We start from the raw sequence: 18,133 nt of genomic DNA, 5'->3' as shown, positions 1-18,133 counted from the left end.
CAGTGACCCTAATGATGGACATCAGCTGGATATAACAGCCCTGTGTTTCTAATGCTTAGTCAAACACTCTACTTGTGCTGTGCTGACAAGCCCATAACAATGCTGAAATATGCATATCCACAGCTAGTGTGGTTTGGCTTTATTGGCCTGAAATTGTCCAGTAAAATGATTAAACAAATCATGGGCATTCAGAATTGCCAATTAGCTGAAACACCTGATGTTCATAAGGATCATTTACATATATCCCATGTGCCTCTGATACAAGAGGTTTGAGAGGTCACTCAGTGGAAGTTCTAGCTTTGCTGGTGTTTTCATTTTGTTTTTACAAAATTGTAAAAATCAAAAAACAGTTTTTCATAAGTTGCATATGCGCAGAAGATGTTTTATGTTTCTGATTTTATAGTCTGTACTTTCTTAGATGCTATTAGAATATGAAGGAAGTTAAACATTTGACAGAAGAGGCTCTGTTCTTTAGTTAAAAGTATGATAGGATTTTCTAATCCTATTTCTTTACAGCTTAAGGTTCTTCCACTGCCTTGCAGTTCCCTAGTGGTGTACTGGAGATTAAACCATAGAGTGACGATTGCTTTCTTCCATGTCAGTTTCTTTGTCTGTCTGTCCATCTATAAATTATTGAAAGTGACTGTAATTTGCTGGTCTATGTATATTTACTTTATCTAATAAAACAATTAGGAAGGCATGCAGTCATGTTATTCTGCAACAAGGATCATTTGACAAGCAGTTTTTCAAAGAATCAAGCAGCTTCCTGTGTTTTTCCTAGAAATGTTCTCTGTCCAGTAATTGAGTTTTCTAAAAATTGAGAGCTTCATGGACTAGTTAAGGTATGAATGTGCAATAAGTGTCTATGTGCACTCAGTTATGTGTTAACATATACCACATAACTGAGTATACACAGCATATAGGAGGGAAGTGGAACATCTCCTTGCCTGGTGTGACAGCAACAATCTGGCACTGAACATCAGCAAGACCAAGGAACTGTTTGTGGACTTTAAAAGGGCTCAGGGAGCACATCAACCTCTGAAAATCTAGGGAGTAGCAGTAAAAAGAGTCAAGAACAGTAAGTTCCTTCATGTACACTTATCAGAGGACCTGTCTTGGTCTGTCCACATCAACCACACTGTCAAAAACGCAAAGAAATATCTGCACTTCCTACAGAAACGGAGGAAAGCAAACCTGTCACAGTCCATCATCCAAGCCTAGGGGAACTATTGAGAGTGTACTGACAAACAACATCATTGTATGGTACAGGAACTGTAATGCCTCAGATCGCAAAGCTCTCTGGAGAGTAGTAACAGCAGCGTAAAAAATCATTGGCTCTCCACTGGCATCCTTGGATAACTTACATGAATCTCAATGAATTGTAAGAGCTGGATGGATAATAAATGGCCATACTCATGCTGCCTGTGGTATATTCTCTCTCATTTCCTTAAGTAGACATTACCACAGCATGAACTGTAAGACTTCCAGACTCAATAGAAATGTTTGCCCCTTATCCACCAGATTGCTGAACTCTAACAACAGGCATGACAGAAGCCATCATGCTCCTTCAACCAATTAATTGAATATTCTCTTGATTAATCCAGTAAATAGCATACTCTTATTTCTATTTATTCTAAAGTCACTTCTGCTAATAACATACTTTATTGCAATATCCAACTCATCTGTCCTAAAACTTGAATGTGCAATACTCTATGCAATATTTTTGCTTCACATGAACTTGTTAATGTGAAATTTTAAGTTCATGCAATATCTGCTTGTGCAATACCCTAAATGGCATATTTTCTATGCATGTAGCATCTGTAAGTATCTGTCCTAGTATTACAAAATAGTAACTGTATGTATGTACGTATGTTTCTTGCACTGGGAATGAAGCAAAGTAATTCCATTTAGCTACACTATCTACCAATCTAAATGACAATAAAGTTTACTTTGACTTTTGACTACTATATCAGAGTATCTTAAATATAACAAAAAAGGCACCCATGAAAATAATGATTGATGAGGCATCTCTGTTGGGAAGATCTCTATAGTTGGAAAGACAAGCTTAAATATTGTTGGTATTGTAAATGTCTTTTTTGAGAGGAATGCTTCACAAAGGGAGTCTCAGGTTGAAAGTGAGTTTGTTGACTTGTCTAAACATAAGTTTCCTTTCCATTGTGGAATGTAATTATAAAATGTGCCTAAGATTAATGCATGCAGTGAAACCCAATTTTGTAACAAGACTCTTTCACATCACTATAACTGAAAATGATCTTTAAGAATGATTTATTAATACATTCTGTCTGTTTCACTATTTTATTTACAGAAAGATTAGGTTATCAATCAGAAATATTTGAGAAACAACTAGAAGATATTAGTGATTTAACTTATCCAGAAGATGCCAACCTATTTTCCATTGTCAATGTCCTCATGAGTTAACTTCTCTAGAAGATGTCTGCTTAAGTTCTTTTCTTAATATACTCACTGAAAAAGAGCAACACAGTACACAATACCAATAACCAAACAAAAGCACTGCACAGCATGCCAGGAAACCACCAGCCATGTTTATTAAAAACATATCTAACTGACTTTGGCAGAAAACATAAACATACTCACAACCATCTATTGAAATTCATGAAAAAGTCATGCAACATAATGTAACACTTTACATCATACAAAAACAATTAAAAAACAATTCTTGAAACAAATGATGTTGTTGTTGTTGTTGTTGTTGTGTCTTTCAACTTTTCCCGGTTAGGGGTCGCCACAGCGGAACTCTGGTCCGCTAATGATTGATAGTTGATTTTTACGTGCCGAGTTACCAGCCCTGACGAACAAAGGTACGCCCATTCACGCATGTCTCCACTCAGAAGACACTCTAGCTGAGAATCGAACTGGACAGCGTCTTACTGTGAGGCGACAACGCTACCGCAGCACCATGATACAGTGATATAATAAAATAATGATTAATTTTCACATAAAATATGATATATATATATATATATATATATATATATATATATATATATATATATAATCTCCTCTGTGGTCCCGCTGGTGAATCTTGGAATCTTGGGGCAATGTTACAACTGCCTCATTTACACAGACAACCCTGTCCTCCTCCCAACAAATTCCAACACATGTGAGAGATGCAACCATATAGCCAAACTGGAGGCTAAGCTCTCTCAACTCAGTACTGGCATAACCAGTCGGGAGGAGAAGGAAACCACACTCATTACAATTCCAGTCTCACATAGACCTACCACGACAGCAAACCAAACACATAATCACACAAAAACATACTCAGAGGCTCTAAATAAAGATCTGCCTAAGCAGCAGAGATCTCCAAAGCAGACACCCAAGCAACCGCTACCCCAAAACAAAACACGTGCAACACATATCTCACAAAGCCAGTGGGCCAAACAGTCACAGCCCTTAAGGCTAAACAACACACCTGATACACTTGTAATAGGTGACTCTATCGTCAGGCACACTGACGTCCCGCTCACCAGGCTGAACAAGGAGAAGGTCATGGTGAGCAGCCTGTCAGGTGCTAGGATCCGCCACGAAACACAAGAACTCAGGTCACTCCAAGGCAAGTACAAATATGACTCCGTCATTGCCCATGCTGGTGTGAATGACCTGAGATGTACCACCCTGGACTACATGAAAAGAGACATAGAGGAGCTCTCTGAGCATGTAGCCCAGGCCGGTATGACCCTGACCTTGAGTAGCATCTTAGCCTCACCAAGAATGATGCCACAATATGAAGACAAGATGATCAATTTTAACAATTGGCTTAAGTATTGGTGTCATTCAAAGGGGATCCAATGCCTGTCAGCCTGGGATGATATGCTCGACAAGCCATGATGCTTCTCTAAGGACGGCTTGCACCTGTCACCCCTGGGCTTTTAGATATTGGCAAAGGCTCTTGCTACCCCCATAGTGCCTTTTTTAGGCAAGGCTCAAAAGACAAACCCAACTCCATAGGTATCACAAGGGATAAGAAACTAAGAGTAATGCTACTCAACGCCAGAAGTCTAAACCTCAAGATGCACGCTCTCAAAACTCTCCTTAGCATGTAGAACATTGATATCTGTGCAGTAACAGAAACCTGGTTCAGGGCTCCTGAGAGCACCCCAGCACTACCAGGTTATACCTCATACCATGCTTTTCGGCCCCAAAACTTGGACCGAACCACAAAAGGAGGGGGAGTATCAATATTCATCAAAGATACCCACACCTCCAGGTTGGTGGCAAAGCACGAAGCATCAGACACTATCCATGTGCAACTAATAGTGGGTAAAACTGCCTTCCAGTTTATAGCCTGCTACAGACCACCCTCCCAAACCCAGGAACCCCACTCTACCTTCCTGAAAACACTGGAAAATATGAAGGTCTCTCCAAACACCATTATATTGGGCGACTTCAACTACCCAAACATAGACTGGGAGCATTACTTTAGCTCCAACACCCTAGCCCAAAGGTTCCTAGAATTCATAAACTCAAATGCTATGGAACAACTTGTTACCACTCCCACAAGAGGGGAAAACATACTGGACCTGATCATCACCAACATGGGGACTTTATGCTCCAGACCAGAAGTGTATCCCTCACTGGTAAGATCAGACCATAAACTGATCTCACTGGATATTCACATCCCGACCCCACCCCCTGCCCAGAAAACCACAGTGAAAAACTTCTCTAAAGCAAATTTCACACTCCTCAATACTGAGGTGGAATTCTTCAAAGCCCCCGGGCCTGTGGAAAATACAACCCAGACCACAGAATCCTTTATAAATGCATTCTATGAACACCTTCAGGAATGCATGGATCATGCAATCCCAAATAAAACCAAGACCCAGTCCTCCAAAGGCAGACGTCCTGTCTGGTGGACCCTAGCCATAAACAAACTATACAATAGAAGGAGGAAGCTACTACATGATAGAGCAGAATCCCAAAAATGGAAGGCATCCCTGATCAGTATTAGCAAAAAACTAAGGGCACTCATAAAATCATCTAAGGCCAGCTTCGAGAGAAAAATTGCACAGGACACTAAGGATAATCACAAGGCTTTCTTTAGTTATGTTAGGAACCTGGGTGGGATTTCCCAGATATGCTCAGAATTAGTCCAAAATGACAACAAATGCACCGAACCCACAGACATTGCCAACATCCTAGCTGACAGGTTCAGCGCAAACTCCCCCCATCCCCACCAAAAGGGCAAATATCTATCCCAGCAGAGTGCTGCCCCCCTGACATCTCAGATGCTCAGGTAAGAGCCGCCCTCTCCAAAGCAAAAAACACAGCATCAATGGGACCAGATGGTGTCCTGGGCTGCGTCCTGCATGAACTCCAAGAAGAGCTAAACCCAAACATAAAACTAGTGTTCAATCTCAGCCTTACTAGAGGATATGTACCCAAACAGTGGTGTACAGCAACAGTGGTCCCTCTCCACAAAGGTGGTACCTCAACGGACCCTGGAAACTATTGCCCATAAGCCTGCCTAGCTTGGTCTGCAAAGCTATGGAAAGGATCATCATGGACCTCATAAATAAAGATATTGGGGAACTACAGACACTGGATCCTATCCTGTACGGCTTTGTTAAGGGCAGATCCTGCCTCTTAAACCTGGTCGACTTCTTTGAAACAGTCACCAAGGCCATTGACGAAGGGAAGGTGGTCCACACAGCCTACCTGGACCTCGCAAAAGCCTTCGATACAAGACCCCACTCGGTCATTATAGATAATCTCACCAGCTTAAATATAAACCCCTAAGTCACTAGATGGGTTGCAAACTGGCTCAAGGACAGAACCCACATGGTTAGAATTGCTGGAGCCATGTCAGACTCCAAACCAGTTAAAAGTGGCATCCCACAAGGCTCAGTCCTGGGACCTCTCTTGTTCGGTATATATTTCTCGGAGGTACAGGCCAACACGGAAGGACTGTGGCTGAGCAAGTTCGCAGATGAATGCAAACTAGGCGCCATAATCGACTCTCCAGCCAACACAAGCATCATACAAAAGGGCCTCATAGAAACAGACAACTGGTGCCAGAGCCATGGCCTCAAGCTAAACGCCAAAAAGTCTATAGTCATCCCCTTTGGCAAAAACAAAGTGCCCACAAATTACCACATAGGTGGTAATCCATTAAGTACAGAAGAAGTAATTAGGGACCTGGGGACCCAAGTTAATAACAATCTCTCGTTTGACAACCACGTGGCCAAAGTGGTTAGAAAAATATTTTATATAGCCCACCTAATCATGAAGGGATTCACATCTAGATTAGGGGAGGTCATTGTGCCTCTTTACTCATCCCTCATCAGGCTCATAATCGAGTACAATGCCCCTTTTGGGATGTACCTTACCAAACACCTGCAGCAACTGGAAAGACCTCAAAAGTACCTCACCAGGAGGATCAAAGGGCTCAAACAGATGCCATATGCTGCCCGGTTAAAGAAACTCCAGCTCTACTCAGTGGCATACCGCCTGCTCAGAGGCGACCTGTGCCTGACATATAAAGCCATGTACAACCCGGAATTAAGTGCATGCTGCACCTCAAAAATCCAAATCCCATCGAGCTACATGCTCGAGAGACTTGAACCTCAGCACTGAAATAAATAGGACATGCTGGAGGGACAGATTCATAACCCAGAGGCTCCCTTCACTCTGGAATAAAATCCCAGTCCAGGTTAGGCAGAGTCCCTCATTGACTCTCTTCAAGAGGAATCTTGTTGAGTGGATGGGAGATCGTAGGTTTACCCCAGGTATCACTTCTGTGTCACTGTTAGACAGAGGCACAGTATACTAACCACGAAAAGGGCATAGCAAAATTCATTTAAAATGGGTGGCGAAAGCCAAACATACTCTGGCTAGGCTTATAAATGCCCTAAGGCAGATAGCCTAGTATGAACCTATGAACCTATGAACTTATATATATATATATATATATATATATATATATATATATATATATATATATATATATATATATGGTTCTACCTGACATAATCGACACGCCAGAGGAAGACCGACAACGCAATCACCGACACCACATAACCGACAGTGCAAAAACATGAAACCCCACATGCCCGACAACGAAATAACCGACGGTACACAAACACGAAACCTCATACACTGCACATACCACAATCACAACAATCAACAAACAAAACACATTCCCTGTCCAAAAACCACACACACAACACAAGCACACAGAAATCCCTACAAACCCACACTAAACCTCACATACACAACTATCTACAACCCTAACCCAAACCCTAACCCTAAGGTCCGTCACTATCGCACACTCACCTAACCCGTGCCCTAACCCTAACTCACTTAACCCGCCTAACCCAAACACAATCACTACCGCACACTTACCTGACCCGCTCCTAACCCTAACTCGCTTAACCCGCCCTAACCCAAACACAATCACTACTGCACACTTACCTGACCCGCTCCTAACCCTAACTCACTTAACCCTTCTAACCCAAACACAATCACTACCGCACTTACCTGACCCGCTCCCTAACCCTAACTCACTTAACCCACCCCTATCCCCACACACCGTCAATATCCACACTTACCTTACTCGCACCCAAACGTCCGTCACTACCGCATACTTACACAGCCTTTTCCCATGTCGGCATCCTTGGCATTGGTGTTTTCATCTGTCGCGTCGGTCTTCTGACTTGTCGATCTTCTGGGCCTCGCGATTCGCTTGTCGGTCTTCTGGTGTTTCGACTAACTCAGGTAGACCCATATATATATATATATATATATATATATATATATATATATATATATATATATCAAAAACACCCAAGCGATAATCCCAAAAAAGATAAAACACAAGTCCCAAACGGAGCACCAAACTTATTTAGAAAATGTACTCTGTGGACGAGAATCAAATACAGCTTGTAGAGCCAAATTTCACCAGACAGTCAACAATCCAATTCAAAGTGCAAATACCATTCGAAAAATACTGCTCAGTCTCGAGCAAATAAAGCAACGGATAAAATAAAAGCAGGACACTTTTATTGTATGTGTGACCCACCGCTTCCTCAGACAAACACTAAAGAATCATTAAACACTTATATACAATGTAAAAAGGCAAATAGACCTATCATTTGATTTTTTAAAACCAAGATCTCACCTCATTAAAAACGCTGTATGAGCAGGTAAATCCATGTCCCTGAATGGAACCGGAAATTGCATCACATCCTACACACAGGATGAGCAGGCTAAAGTGATAGAAATACATAAAATCGCTATCTAATGACTATGCGTTCTGTTGAGCAAACCCCTGCAACTGCATATACAACTGTGAATGTCATAGACACAAAAACCCATCCACATCAAATGCGATATAACATAGCAGCATTGCTGTTCAGTGCATAATATATTAGAATTTTAAAAATATAATGACATCTCATGTGCATAAAAATGTCATGTAAGCGAAATATCCTATATATAAAAAATATATCCTAAATATGAATATATATATATATATATATATATATATATATATATATATATATATATATATGGGTTCACTTCAAAATCCTGAAAGCTCAAAATCCTGAATCTCAAAATCCCGATCTCAAAATCCTGAAAGCTCAAAATACCGAAAACTCATAATACTGAATCGCATAATACCGAAAAACATACAGGACACCAACACTGATGTGTGATTGTGCAGATGTTCAGGTTAGAGCCCAGGTCAGGTAAATGTGCAATTGTGACAGTCATTAGGGTTATTGGTGGATTAAGTGAGTTAGGGTTAGGGCGCGGGTAAGGTGATCATGTGATAGTGACAGAATTTGGGGTTAAGGGTAAGTTAAGAGGGTTAGGGTTAGGGCATGGGTGAGGTGAGTGTGCGATAGTGACGGACCTTAGGGTTAGGGTCTAGGTTAAGGTAAGTGGATAGATAGTAGTGTATGTGCAGTGTAGAGTAGCTGCAATACAGTCAGTGTTGGTGTCCTGTATGTTTTTCGGTATTATGAGATTCAGTATTATGAGTTTTCAGTATTTTGAGCTTTCAGGATTTTGAGTTTGGGATTTTGAGATTCAGGATTTTGAACTTTCGGGATTATGAAGTGAACCCATATATATATATATATATATATATATATATATATATATATATATATATATACATATATATATATATATATATATATATATATATATATATATATATATATATAGATTCCATACACTTGGTCGAATTACACTTGGTCGAAAATGATTCCAGGCATTGCACTTCACTGAAAGCTCACTTGACTGAAAGCTCACTTGGTCGAAGTTTATTTGGTCGAAAATGGAATATAGTCCCTGCCCCACTGCTGTGCAACCCTGGAGTGAAAATATTAAATATGGGGAGGTGTGGGGGGCACAGCCGCCATATTGGGGGGGTGTGGGGGCATAGCCCCCACATTATGCTAATAGTTTTTACTAAACATATAGACATATATATATATAGATATATATATATATATATATATATATATATATATATATATATATCAATGCATTTCTAATGGATATACCTTCCCACACCCCCCCCCTTATTTAATATTCTCACTCCAGGGTTGCACAGCAGTGGGGCAGGGGCTATATTACATTTTCGACCAAATGAACTTTGATCAAGTGAGCTTTCAGTCAAGTAAGCTTTCAGTGAAGTGCAATGCCTGGAATCATTTTCGACTAAATGAAATTCGACCAAGTGTATTGAATATATATATATATATATATATATATATATATATATATATATATATATATATTATAGAGAGAGAGAAAGAGAGAGAGTGATGGAAGAGAGAGAGAGAGATAATTTGCTTATAATTAAGGTGTTTTTGCTTTAAGTATACTCTTTTTTGAAACTTAAGTCCTGGGTGAGTAAATGCATTTAATTTGAGTTGCAATGTAAGTTTTCTATATTTTATTTTCAGCTTTCAAGGACCACCCCTCAGATTACAAGGAACAATTTTCAGAGTGTTTATAAAGTGCATTATTTCATTCTTTTTTAAAATATTACCATGTTCAAAGGTACACTTTCTCACACATACCTCAGTTTTCTCCACATTGTATTCACTTAACATTTTAAAAATAGATAAACAATACCAAAGCTCACACAATTACATGTTTCTGTATTATAATTATAAATACTGATGCAAAAAATATATATATATATCACGTGCTGTAAAACCAAAAGTGCACATCTATTTTAGGTCCTGGTAATGTTTTTCCCTTTAAATTGTGTCATATTTCTTATTATTTGCTTACAGTGACAAAAAACAGTTTGATTAAGTTAAGATTTTTGTGGTCATTTTGGATTTTTCTTTGAATAAAATAAAGTAAGATCATTTAAATGCATTCATTTCCATTGTCTTTTCTGTTGGAACTGATATACTGCCACTTTGAAAGAACAATTATTTCCCTGTATTCACTGCTGATGGTACTGACGTCTTTAACCATGCTTCATGTTATATTAATCATAAGAAGTTTCTTAGGGTTATCAGTCTGCCAAGCATGGTGAAATATTTACCTCACGTTCATCTTTCACCTAATTCCTTGTAATACCATCCTAGTGGTGGTATATTTCTACAATGATTACTTGTTTACATTTGAAAGTTAACTTGAAGTTTTGGATTTCATTGTGCAGTCAATGTTAATTTAAAAGGCAATGTACTTATCATATAATAAAAGTGGTATATTATTCAACTTGTTTTAGGTTTTCATTAGATCGCCATACTGACCTTGATCGACACTTCAGTGTTTATGGCGGAAATGGTTCTATTCATACTGCAAAGCCTCTTGATCGAGAAAAATCTGCATGGCACAATATTACTATAATAGCATCTGAGCTCAGTAAGTGTCCTTCAAATATGCATTTAAATAGCAAGAAATCTTCAATTATTTCTGTGGATTATTTGTGCATACAACTGGCTAATAGTCTATCAACCTGTCTTACAGTCCGATCAAAAACTCATTATCTTCTGCATCTGCAGAGACTGAAGTAAATGTTTTCACATTTTCTGGTATTATTAATCTGTAAACTCATTCTTTGTGTTCTCTTTCCCTGTCCTCTACTCAGGTACCTATTTATTATAGTCACTAAATGTTGGGTCTTTTGTCATCTAACGTTCTTTAAGTCATAATCACACAGACTTTTTCTCCCTGAAAATGATCAGTGACAAGTCTTTCTTCTACCTTTCTCCATATGCAATGTCTCACTTGTGATGTTTCTTATTAATTCTACTTTTATTCATGTTAAACAAACCACTACTATGTGCTGTGGTTTCAACAACTATTTTCTGATTTTGCATTCAGCACTTATAAGTTTCCCACCATTGTTTCTGTTGTGTGTGTGTATTTATGTGTTTCTTTATATGTTTTATTGTACTGTTTCATTCAGTGTTTTGAAGATGAATCCTAAGGATGAAGATGCCAGAGTCCCATTTTTAATTTCTTTATTTCATCTCTCTCATGTGTATATCTAATCTGATATTTTTTATTTATTTCATTTTACATTTGTTGACTGGGCTAGTCTAGCTGGATACATGTCCATTTTCAGTAGAGGCCCGGGGAGAAAAGCTCCACTTTAAACTAGTTAACATCAGGCTAGTGCCAAAACAAGATAAATACATTATGTAATGTAGATAAGGTGAATATGCTTGCAGAATTATTTCATCAACTTCAGTTATACAGAAATAAAGAAGATACAGAAATTGAGAACTGAGCTGAAAAAGCGTAAAAATACAATGATTATTACCAAGGGAAAGAGAATTATTAATCTGTAAACTCATTCTTTGTGTTCTCTTTCCCTGTCATCTACTCAGGTACCTATTCATAGTTATGAACTATGATTATGTTAACTTTAAACTAGTTAACATCAGGCTAGTGCCAAAACTAGATAAATACATTATGTAATGTAGATAAGGTGAATATGCTTGCAGAATTATTTCATCAACTTCAGTTATACAGAAATAAAGAAGACACAGAAATTGAGAACTGAGTTGAAGGGAAATACCATATTCATAGTTACACACATGCATACACATATGTGACACATGCTTGCAAACACAATATGATCATCAATAAACTATGCTTTTACCCTTCTTTTCTGAGTTTCTAAAACAACCTAAATATGCAGTTCTGATTAAAGGAGGGATACAAATGCTTACCAAAATTACTTACATACCTTGTGTCAATCAACAAAGTAAAAGTCATTCTCCTTATTCATAAAGGAGGTGTATAAGAAGAAACAGATGGAATATGTAGACAGTAAATGACTGGTCCGAGGGAGCCCAACATTTGTTTTCCCTTTCATCATATGTAGAGATTATGCATACCATTAAGGTGTGAGAGACAGTAGTAAGACCAACATGTAAACATTATCACGGCCCAAATGTCTTAAATCTGAAGCACGTAATTCTGAGAATGAATGTTCAGATTTCAGGAACAATTATGTGAACATCTGTGTTGTGCAGATTGGGAGATAAGAATAATAGCTTAGGAAAATAAGGTTTAGGGATTTATTCCCTGCAAAGTGCATCCATTATGCAAAATGGGAATGGCTCTTAAACTTTATTATTGTGTTTCTGGGTGTTACCTTTAGTAAACGCTATGATTTGGAAAGGCAGTATTCAAAACAACATTACAGATGCGATACAAAAATAATGAGGAGTCCTATACTGCATACAACATTTATAAGGCAATTCTACTTAGTAGCTCAAAATTGTAAGCTGCTGGTAAAATATGACATGTATTAAGTAGCAGAAAGCATTTTAAGAACTATGCTAACAAGGGAATGATTCTGCTGCTAGGGATGACTACAGTTAGGGCTACAGAGAATAGGCATGAGGGAGCTGGAATTTTCTGAAGGAAACTGACAAAAGAACCAAGACATTGGGAGCAAATAATTAGAGATGGAATGGTAACAGAATAAAAAGAGGCCAAGAATTCACTTGGACTGCAGGCTAGAGGCTGCCTTCCCTATCAAGGACTGATATTAGAGTATAGGCAAAGAGAAAGAAATGGGGGGGGGGGTGTCTTAAGCTAAAGACCAGCACTGGTAGAGTTTTTAGTAGAATCAAGAACAGAAGCTGCTGTCAAAAAAGGGATAATTATTAGGGCATATAAAATATTGCATGGTAGCTATAGTACTCAGTTAGACGAGGTTAGAAAGGATTGGGAAGTGAGACTGCATAAGCAATTCACAAAGAAACATAAGTATGGCTCCCAAATATTCAAAAATTAGATTTAGGATTTTTGTTTGTTAAGTGCTTGCATATTTATTTTTATACTGAAATCAGACTCTAAAATGTTTTTCTCAGGTAAATTACAAATGTTAGAGGTTCCAAGGGGAAGCAATAGGCAATTACGAACATATTTTCTCAGAGTGTAATGAGCTGAAAGAGTTTAAAAATTCCAAGCCAAAATCGCCCTCGCAAGTACGGCAAGTGCACAGGCCCAACATTCTTAAAACAAACTCAAAAATCAAGGCCAGCACTGAATGTGGTTAAAACACCTCAATTTTATTCAACCATAAATCACTAAAAGGGTTGGATAAAACCCTCTAACCCCACAAAAAATCCAAGCAGACCTGTTTCAGCTGAAATAGCCTTCCTCAGTATCAAACAAAACATTGTCACATCAACATCATTTATACAAATTCATTAATTAAGCACAGTTGGTTATTGGTTAATTATAAATCATTTAATCCAGGCTGAAAGAGACCACCTAATTTAATAATCCAGTTCTTTTCCTAAGCATTGAGAATGGCATGCCACCCAGATTTATTAGTCTTGTCACCAAATATTTTATCAATGACAGTAAATCTGTAGGAAGCATTACCATGTTTGAGTGTATGTTTAAAGAATGCATTTGATTGTCTCTTATTCCTAATATCACTCAAATGTTCACCAATCCATCATAGTAGTGGTCTAGATGTTTGGCCAATGTAAAAGGCAGAACATGTACATGTTACCAAGTATATTACAAAGTCCGACCCCTGTTGCTGTCATGTCGTGGAAGCCCCCTGATGATGCTTATAATGACTGAAATAGGAACCATGTGGCCTCTGTCTCCAAAATGAAAATAGGCATCTGTTTCCTAAAATATCAGTTAACTTATGATCCGCAATATTTTCCAATGCTTGTTAATGCTATCCATAAATGGTCCTGTATTACGTCCTTATGTGGAAACTAGCCTCATATATCTACAGTTGACAAGCAAGGAGAGGTATCAGGGCATGTTTTTCAATACAGATAGGTATTGATTTGTCTATATATTAAGTGAATTCAGGATTACTATGGATCTGGTTTTGATCTTGAACGGTTTGGCCTCGGACAAGGATGATTTATTTGTATTTGGATTACGGTCCACGGACAATTCCAATATGGATTTAAATATCAATGGCCCAGTGAATAGCTGTAATCAGGCTTTTCAGAAGCTTACTAAGTGCATGAAAACATTAAGCACTAATGTGTGGCACTTGAAACTTTTCAAAGCTTATCAGCTAAAAAGGGATTACCCCTAGGGGGCTGCGGGTTAGAATACAACCACTAGTAAACAATATTGATGAGAAACTGGCTGATGAGTGGGCCTAGGTCCAACAAAGTGCTTCAACAGGCTTTGTTGAGGCTTTAATAGCCTTCTATGAATGCACAGTTGATCAATATATTACAGAAGTATGTTTACTATGCAAGGAAACCAAACATTTTGAAGATTTATCTTGTTATTCAATATGCTTGAATCAACTTAGCACAGAACTTCTCAGTTTGGAGAAATAACTAAAGGGGAAGAAAAAATATCAAAATAATGAGGGACTATAATAGAGGGGAAACCCTTTGGATCATATAAACAGGTTAAATTTGGCCAGTCATAGGTTAGAATCCACAATCAGAAAAGAAAGAGACCAAAATCAATCCTTAAGAAATCTAGAGGGGGAAATAGCAGCACATCTGGTTAGGACTTGTCCACAGCCATGGAGGTGTATAGCAACCATATTTTGGAATCACTTACCCCAAAGAGATTAAATTTGGATGCCCCTTTAGGGCTCGAACACATAGGGGAGGCAGAAAACATAGGGGAGCAAAGGATCTCGAGAGTCTTCTCAAACTCATGGTACAAAAATAAACAACACTTGTAATGTTTTAGATATCTCCTCTATACCCCTCTTTGAGGTGGAAATTCAAGTACTTAATAAAGGTTTAAGTTTTGTACCCGGTTTCCTTCTATCTGAAGATTCCTTAGCACAAGATGTAGTATCATTTTGTCGCCTATTCAACTTAAGATTATTATTTGATGGTGACACTACTGGTACTAACACTATTTCTTTTAAATTTCACAAATCCACCTTTATTCCACCCATGCAAAAGCAGGTGGCTTCCTTCCAGTCAAGTGTTCTCAAAGATTTACATTTTCATGCTCACGAACATCATATATTACCTCATAATCTCTCAAAGATCGAATCACAGCTGGTGTCTAATTTACAAAATAATAAGAACTTGGTGATTTTGCTTGCTGATAAGGTAGAAGCTGTGGTGGTTATGGCCTGGGGGATGCACTATAATAAAGCCCAAAAGCAACTTAGGGATGGCCGATACTACATGCTAATGCCTTTAAATCCAACTTTCAGATTCAAGACGGAAATAGATAACTTTTTTAAGCAAGCTAGGGAGGACGTATTATTATGGATTCCAACATATACCATTTAACAGTACAGGATCCCAAATCCCACTATCTATATCTTCTGCCTAAAATACACAAGGATCTACACAACTCACCAGGGAGATCCATTGCATCAGGCAGAGGGTCACTCACCAAACCCCTTTCACAGTTCCTAACCAAGTATTTGCAACCACTATTGAAATTTATTAGAGTACTCATACAAGACATCACCCATTTTTTAGGCATTATCTCTGACATGTAATTAGAACCAGGTTGGCTCCTGTGTACACTTGATGTTATTGCTCTTTATACTAACATCACACATTGGGCTGGCCTTTGTGGTTTACAATATTGGTTAGAGAAAAGTTAACTTTATCAACCTGGATTCAATACATTCCTTGTTTCTTTAGCAGGCATGTTTTAACCAAAAATGTTTTGTACTTTCGGGACCAGTGTTATTGGCAAATACAGGGTACAGCAATGGGGGCATCCTTTGCCCCCATTTATGCTGATTTATTTATGGCCTAGGCAGAGGATCATCTCATTTATGACCCTGGACATAATTTGTATTTGGATTAAATTGACATTTGGAGGCGCTATTTGGATGACTATTGGTTGGTTTGGAGAGCTGATAGTATATGCCTTCAAGAATTTGGAGAATATTTAAATGGGAACAAGTGGGGAATCCAGTTCATGGTTCATTACCATGCATGAACGTTACATTTCTAGATGTCCTTATAAAAAGAAATAAGAACAATACCCTAGATAGTGAAATTTTTCAGAAATACACACAATACAATTCATTACTCCACGCATCCAGCTTTCACCCACAGCATATCATCACAAACATCTCCAAATCGCAGTTCATTCGGGTCAAATGTGTTTGCTCCAATATGGAGAAATATGAACAATATAGGAGTGATCTGGTACAAAGATTCAAAAATTGGAGTTATAAATATGGCAGTATTATTACTACCAGTAAATGGGCTTCTAGCCAGGATACAAAGGATATGTTGTCATACAAGGAACATTCATCTGATAAAACACTGGATCTGAAGTTAGTTATCCATAAAGTAAGAGTAGCGAGATCTATGTCCGAATCCAGACCAGTAACAAGTGGTGTGCCTCAGGGCTCTGTCCTGGAGCCCCTCCTGTTTGGCATATACTTCTCAGAAGTACAGGCAAGCACGGAAGGGCTGTGGCTGACTAAGTCTGTGGACGACTGCAAACTGGGTGCTATAATAGAGTCTCCAGCTGACATGGAGATCCTCCAGAAGGGCCTAAATGAAACTGATGCATGGTGTTAAAGCCATGGTCTCAAGCTAAATGCAAAAAAATGCGTAGCAATCCCCTTTGGAAAAAACAGATTACCCGCAAACTACAACATAGGAGGTAATCCCCTGAAGTCTGAAGAAGAAATAAGGGATCTAGGGACCCAAGTAGATAGTCAGCTTTCCGTTGATAACCATGTTGCCAAAGTGGTTAGAAAATCCTTCTATGTGACCCATCTGATCATGAAAGGGTTCACATCAAGATCTAAGGATGCAATGGTGCCCCTCTACTCTTCCCTCATCAGACCCATTATTGAGTACAATGCACCAATTGGAATGTACCTGGCTAGACATCTCCAGCAGCTGGAGAGACAACAGAGGTACCTAACCAAGAGGATTACTGGCCTCAAACAGTTGCCCTATGCAGCCCGATTGAAAAAGCTAAGACTGTTCTCTGTTGCATACTGCTTTCTCAGAGGCGATCTCTGTCTAACGTATAGAGCCATGTCCAACCCAGAATTGTTGAACATGCTCCGTCTTAGCAAAACCAAATCTACTCGAGCTACACACTCTAGGGATATAAACCTCAACACAACAATGAATATAACATGCTGGAGGGATAGATTCCCTTTGCAGAGACTTCCCTTACTATGGAACAGGGTCCCAATCTACATAAAACAGAGCCCCTCACTATCACTCTTCAAAAGGAACCTTGATGAGTGGATGGGTAACAGAAAGTTCACACTGGGGAATCACACCAACAGCACTACTAGACAGTGGCCAAGGGTACTAACTGCTAGTACAAGGGTCTAGGGAACTACTAAAGGGGCGGTGAATAGCGCACAATGTGGCTGGGCTAATATATGCCTTTGGGCAGATAGCCCAGTACCAGCCTATGAACCTATGAACCTATAAGTATTAATACTATGGCTATATGTTAATAAGGGTCTATCTTAGAAAGACAAAACGTCAAAACAGTGAACGCGCTTAGAGTGACTCAAAATGATTGAACCTGCTAAACCTCAAATGGCCACAACAATGATTTTAAAGAAATCTAAACACAAAATAAATATACCAACTCTGAGATTGCACTACCATGGCAGAAATGGCAAAGCCCTTTCAATGGCCCAGCAACTTTTTTCCCCTGGAAAAAAAAATTGGTGCTGTGGCCAATTGAA

General features: G+C 38.7%; 1 protein-coding gene across 1 annotated transcript in view; it reads left to right on the top strand.

Moving 5' to 3' along the window:
- The window catches only part of LOC122796665 (cadherin-10-like), a 2,154,436-nt gene that overhangs the window by 1,863,390 nt on the left and 272,913 nt on the right, over nt 1–18,133 (top strand). The window contains exon 10 of the mRNA XM_044065325.1: nt 10,742–10,878. Coding sequence (XP_043921260.1) covers nt 10,742–10,878 — 137 coding nt within the window. The remainder of the gene's footprint in view (nt 1–10,741; nt 10,879–18,133) is intronic.

Source organism: Protopterus annectens, chromosome 3.part0 (genome assembly GCF_019279795.1).
Source record: "Protopterus annectens isolate FY-2018-M chromosome 3.part0, PAN1.0, whole genome shotgun sequence".
NCBI classification, from domain to species: Eukaryota; Metazoa; Chordata; order Ceratodontiformes; family Protopteridae; genus Protopterus; species Protopterus annectens.
This window is presented reverse-complemented; position numbering and strand designations above follow the sequence as displayed.